Source organism: Platalea leucorodia (genome assembly GCF_965183815.1).
Source record: "Platalea leucorodia genome assembly, chromosome: 5".
In the NCBI taxonomy this organism is placed as follows: Eukaryota; Metazoa; Chordata; class Aves; order Pelecaniformes; family Threskiornithidae; genus Platalea; species Platalea leucorodia.
This window is the reverse complement of record NC_138827.1, coordinates 95,153,605-95,159,761: the sequence shown is the minus strand read 5'-3', so window position 1 is coordinate 95,159,761 and position 6,157 is coordinate 95,153,605. Positions and strand designations below refer to the sequence as shown.

General features: G+C 48.5%; 1 protein-coding gene across 1 annotated transcript; it reads left to right on the top strand.

Annotated features, from left to right (window-relative positions):
* Positions 1 to 2,507: 2,507 nt before the first annotated feature.
* On the top strand, positions 2,508 to 5,781 carry CXCR4 (C-X-C motif chemokine receptor 4). The gene is made up of 2 exons (XM_082312594.1): positions 2,508 to 2,632; positions 4,338 to 5,781. Exons 1-2 carry the CDS (start codon positions 2,594 to 2,596, stop codon positions 5,397 to 5,399), a joined length of 1,101 nt encoding a protein of 366 aa, XP_082168720.1. The 5' UTR covers positions 2,508 to 2,593; the 3' UTR covers positions 5,400 to 5,781.
* Positions 5,782 to 6,157: the final 376 nt, after the last annotated feature.

Sequence of the window (6,157 nt, the reverse complement as noted above, 5' to 3'; positions counted from 1 at the left end):
TAACCTTTTTTGCTCACTCGCACCCATTGCCACAAGCCACCTGCACTACCAGCATATTTTAATGATGTCCTGCACTGCATACATAGAGAAGGAGCAGTGTTTACTCTTCTGTGCCCCTCTGAGATGAGAATATGTTCTCCATAAAAATATATCTGTCACCCATATAATTTCTGGTAAGGTAGGATCCAATTTTTCCTAAAAGTTTCCCCCATATGCAGCTCTGAGTCCCGATTAGGTTTTTAGCACCTGTTCAATATGTGTATTTCTGAAAATCTGGTTGACATGTTTGCAAGTTCAGTGGGCTGGAGAGCCTTTCAAGCAGCATACCCTTGCTGAAAACTGCACAGCAATTGTGGGTGCCATGAGCTGGGCATCACAGAATCATAGAATCGTTCAGGTTGGAAAAGACCCTCAAGATCATCGAGTCCAACCGTTAACCCAGCACTGCCAAGTCCACCACTAAACCATGTCCCTAAGCACCACATCTACCCTTCTTTTAAATACCTCCAGGGATGGGGACTCAACCACTTCCCTGGGCAGCCTGTGCCAGTGCCTGACTGCCCTTTCGGTGAAGAAACTACTCTTTCAGTGAAGAAAACCTCCATAAGTGAGGTTTTCTTCACTGAAGCTACTCTTTCAGTGAAGAAAACCTCCATAATTTTGTCACACTTGTTTTTAAAAAGTTCAGTAGAGTAGAATTATGGTAACGTAAGGCTAGGATTAGTATCTAGAAATGGGGATTCAGTAGAAGATTTTTTTATTTCTACAGAATCCTAACACGGTATCCCTCTCAAATTTTTCTGGATATAAACTCAAGGTAGATATTGAGTTTTCTGAAGATTGCTAATTCCTGAGTTATAACGAATTAAAGTTTGCTTTTAATGCAACTTGTATGTGATATTCCAGACCTGCTAACAAAATATGAATTACTATCAAATTATGACATAGTTAAAGTACATAATCACATTATAGGCCATACCTTACATACCATGTTTTTAACAGAAAGAAAGATAATTAGTGTTATTAATCATGACCAAACTCATACTCACTGTAGTGCATGAGAAGGAATAGTAGAGCTTTTAGGAGAAGAGTAAGAGGGTGACTCTTGTCAAATACCTGGAAATAATCTTTGCATCTAAAACTGGTGGCTAACTCGGAACATGTAAGCTAGTAAAACGGGCATTTAAGAATAAAACTTCTGTCAAACTTTCGTTTTATTCATCCCTTGAGACTACCAGCATAATTTGAGCATATTGTTATTACACAAAGAATGCTTTCCACTCCAAATTCCAACTGTAAAGAGTAAATCTATATAACTGAATCAATTATTCCCAATATAGTTACTATGGCGTGAGTTGTGAAACTGAGGGGCGGGGGACGGGACACACACCATTCTAATCAAAATCTTTTCTGCAAATTAGTTTACCTGCATGAACATCAACAGTACTGAGACCTCAGAGACAACTGTAAAGGAAATCCATGATTCTGTTTTATTTTTCTTTATATTTGGGTTGGTTTTCCATTGCAAACCTGTTTTATGATTGCTATTTTTATCCTATATATACAATTTCAGGTTTTTCTTTTTTTTTTTTTTAGATTGTCCAACTACTGGGAACAGATCATTACTAAAGATATTCACGGTTCACATTTAAAAAACTAATTTACCAAGCTCGAGATTAAGGAGAAAGACAAGCAGGGTTCCTGATATTAGCAGGCAAATAAAGAGCTCACTCTTTGCTATTTTTAGATGACAAGACATTCAGCATACAAATCCACGTGTTTAAATGAAGTTGGCAGTCCCATTATTTTGACAATGGTTTATTTTCTTCTTGATTTCTATTGTTTCCTTAACACATTTCTCGCAATGTGCCAAAGCTTTTTGGAACAATGAACCACCATCGTATCTCAGACACGCTGGCGAAGCACCTGCAGACTTCTCACCCAAAACCACAGGCGCCAGAAGAGTTCAGCGGGCAACCTGCAGCCCGCTCACCTCGCAGCCCCGAGAGGCCCGCAGAACCTCTCGTCCCTCAGCAGGGACCATCCCCTGCCTCTCCCAGTTCACCCTCTCCTCAGCAGGGACGAGCGGCAACTCTGAGGACTGAGTTGAGTGTATTTTGAAGGGTGTGCAGGACCTCTCCTCTTCCTCCTCCATCACCTGGACCAGTGACTTCACCCGGAGCTCGCCCGGGGTACCCGTCACAACACGGGGCCCGACACCACACTTCAAAGAAAGTTCTTGAGGGGAAACTGAAAACCCCGCTTGCACGAGCCCATCAGTCGGAGGGTGGCAAGTGCCCCCGTGAGCAGCGAGGCCCCCGCGGGCCCCCGGGGCCAGCGCAGGCCCCGCGGCCCGGCGCCGCAGACAAAGGGCGGCCCGCGGCGGCCGCCCGCGGCCCGGGAGCGCGGTGAGACCCGCGGGGAGGAGCCAGGCGCGGGCTGCCCCGGGGGCGGGCGGCCGGCCGCGGAACTTATAAGAGCCGCGTCCCGCCAGAAGGAGCGGGGCGTGTGTTTGGTGCGGCTGCGGCTGACGGCGCTGCAGAGGCGCGGCGGCGGCAACAACAGCGGCAACTCGAGAGCCCGGGACCGTTAGATGGCTCAGAGCATGGACAACAGCCTCGACAGCCTGGATGTAAGTGCCGGGAGCTGAGCCGGCCGGCGGGGCCGCGGCCGTCCCCGCGGTGCGGGGCGGTGCTGCCCGCCCGCCTGCTCGACGCCGCTGCTCGGCGGCGGCTCCCCGCCGCCCTCGCCCATGTGCCCGCTGTTTGCAAACAAAGGTGCCCTCGGCGGAGAGCGCCGGCGGCGGGCGGGGTGGCCCCGAGCCGGGCCGGGAGCGGGGCCGGGAGCCGCGCCGCCTCCCCCCGCTTGCCACCCGCCTGACGGCGAGGGGCCGCGGGGCGCAAGGGGGCCGGGCTCGGCCCTGGCCTCTGGCCGCTGCTGCGGCTGGCCGCAACGCCTCGGACCCCGCTGCGGCCGCGGCCGGACTCCCGCGTCTTCCCTCGGTCTTTGCTGCTCGGCCGTCGGTTGCGGTGACATGTGGCGGCTTTGTGGGCTGGGAAGACGCCGGTCGAGCAGTTGGAGCCACGGGAATGCTGAGGGGGGCAAACAAGCGAGGAAGTTTGGAGCGGTCTGACGGCAGGGAACCGCATCCCTCTGCCCCGGGGGCCGCCGCGCCGCAACCCCCGCAGCCGCGCACGGTGGGGCCGGGAGCGGCGGCGGCGTCCCGGCCTCCCGCAGGCCGCTCCGCTGCCGCGGGGGGTTGAGAGCGGCGAGGAGCAAACCGGAGATGTCGGGCTGAGTCCCGACTGCGATCCGCAGTTAGCGCCGGCGTGGAGCCGGGGCACCCGTGCGCCAAGCGCTGCCGGACCCTCGGGGCGCGTCCTGCGCGGGGGTCAGGGGTCGGCGGTCCACGGGGCGTGAAAAGGACAGCCTGACAGCCTGGGGAGCTGCACATAGCCAGGTGGCACTCGCCCGCCTGCAGCGCTCTTTCAGCGCGGTGGCCAAAACCGTTGGTGGTTTCCTGATGTGCTTTCGTGCCCTCACCAGAATTTCGCTTCCTTTTTCCACTGCCGTACTTGTGCAGCAGCCTGGCTGCAGCCCAGCACCGCCGGCTTCACCCCCTGCCCCGCAGCCGCAGAGGGTGGGGAGCCGAGGGAGGGGATCCTGGCCGGGCCGATGACCCTCCGTGGCGTTTGAGTTCCCTGCTTAAGGTCACCTCTGCCTTTTCTTTATGGGCTTTGGGGTTTTTTTTCCCCCTTGTCTCTGTCTGTGGAGCTGTCAATTGCTTCTCAGCAGGGAATTCTTGCTGTTATTTATCCTTTATTACATCAGCCAAGGGTACCTTCTCCATTTCTTCTTGACCCCATCCCCTTATTGAGAAGGGACTTTGGAGCACCAGAATTACTAAGTGTAATTCCTTTTTATAGCTCTCTGTTGTAAGAGTTAAATGTCATGGGTAATATTCTGTGCGGACCAACCTCTTGCATCCAGCACTTCTGGGCTCTTCCATTTGCAGTATGCATCTGATGAGCGCACTGAAGTGTCCCGAACCAACAAGATTTCTGGGAGTAGCCATTATCTTTCTTTTCCCTTTCATCCCCTGACCTTAGTTACAAGATTTTACTCCTTAGAGAAAGGCAAAGGAAGTTGTTTACCTTGCTTTTATTCGCTCTATATTTTTTATATATATATTTAAAAATTGTATTTTTCCATCTGGTTTTCAAAAAGTTTGCCTGTTCGTGGTGATGGAGACTGTTCAGGCAACTCTTAACATACTGTCCTATAGAGTGAGCTTTTGCAGAGGAGCTAACACCTAATTTTTTTTTATTTTGTTTTAGCTGTCCTCCGGGTTAATCATTGAATTTCCTGATAATGGCACGGATGAGATTGGTTCGGGTGACTATGGAGACTACGGCGAGCCATGCTTTCAGAATGAGAATGCCGATTTCAACCGGATCTTCTTGCCAACGATCTACTCCATCATCTTCCTAACAGGAATAATCGGCAATGGATTGGTTATCGTTGTTATGGGCTACCAGAAGAAACAAAGAAGCATGACTGATAAATACAGGCTGCACCTCTCTGTGGCTGACCTCCTTTTCGTCATCACCTTGCCCTTCTGGTCTGTGGATGCGGCCGTAAGCTGGTACTTTGGGACTGTTCTGTGTAAGGCAGTTCATGTCATTTACACAGTCAACCTCTATAGCAGTGTCTTGATTTTGGCCTTCATAAGCTTAGATCGTTACCTGGCAATAGTCCATGCTACCAACAGCCAGCGACCACGAAAGCTGTTGGCTGAGAAGGTGGTGTATGTAGGCGTATGGCTACCAGCTGTGCTTTTGACAGTGCCCGATATAATTTTTGCCAGTACTAGCGAAGTAGAAGGAAGGTATCTGTGTGATCGCATGTACCCTCATGAAAACTGGCTAATTTCTTTCAGATTTCAGCATATCTTGGTAGGACTTGTCTTGCCTGGTCTAATAATCCTGACTTGCTACTGTATTATAATATCTAAGCTGTCACATTCAAAAGGCCACCAGAAGCGCAAAGCCTTGAAGACAACGGTTATCCTCATCCTCGCCTTCTTTGCCTGCTGGCTGCCATATTACATCGGCATCAGCATCGACACATTCATCTTGCTGGGAGTCATCAGACATCGCTGCAGCTTGGACACGATAGTACATAAATGGATCTCCATTACCGAAGCCCTGGCGTTCTTCCACTGTTGCCTGAATCCAATTCTGTATGCCTTCCTGGGTGCCAAATTCAAAACATCAGCACAAAATGCCTTGACGTCAGTTAGCAGAGGATCAAGCCTCAAGATTCTCTCAAAAGGCAAACGTGGGGGACATTCTTCTGTTTCTACAGAGTCCGAGTCTTCCAGTTTCCATTCCAGCTAACGTTGCTCCTTGCCATCATTTTATAAATAGACACTTTAAAGTTGCGCAAGATTTCGGAAAAACAAGACTGACCATAACGTACAGATTTATTTAGAGTTGGAATTTTATATTGTTTCTTTTAGTCTTTGTGAAGTTTGATTGACTTATTTATATAAAAAAACTTTTGTATTGATGACAAACTGTCTAGGCAGGTCCTGTGGACAAGTGGTTGGTTCACAAAAGTTTTAGTGTTTGTCTGTCTGTATAGATATGTGAACTAAACACTTCTGGATTGTAGCAAAGTGACTGTTAAAAGCTTAGAAAATATTTCTCTGTTGTTTGTATGTAAATGTTTTCCATGTTGCTGTTAAATTCTTAAAAAATTTGGCTGGAGATTTTTTACCTTACTACAAGACGTTTGGTTTACAATAGCTTAACTCTGCTGTAGAAATGGCACTTATAACCAAAGCCTCCTCTGTTATATGCTACGTTTTTTTTCCCCGTTCTCAGTAATTGATGGTTTGCAAAATTTTCTGTTCAAGGTAAATAAAAGTATATGACAAAAAGTTATTTTGAGTGGTATTTTTATTTCTGGTTAAATGTTTTTTGAGTTCTAAGTCACTTGGTTTTTTCACCAGAATACTTTTACTCTAGTTAACATCATTATCTTTAGAATGACTTAAACGATCGCTTTAAACAAAGAACTTTTTGAGGGCAAAATATCTACAAATGTAAACCCATCTATTTAAGCAATTGCTAAAGTTTACAGCCTCTTAGGA

Bases quoted from the DNA above. Each gene is read 5' to 3' on its own strand.
- CXCR4 (XM_082312594.1), top strand. From the start codon at position 2,594: ATGGCTCAGAGCATGGACAACAGCCTCGACAGCCTGGAT. The intron at 2,633-4,337 runs GTAAGTGCCGGG...ATTTTGTTTTAG, and splicing joins ACAGCCTCGACAGCCTGGAT to CTGTCCTCCGGGTTAATCAT.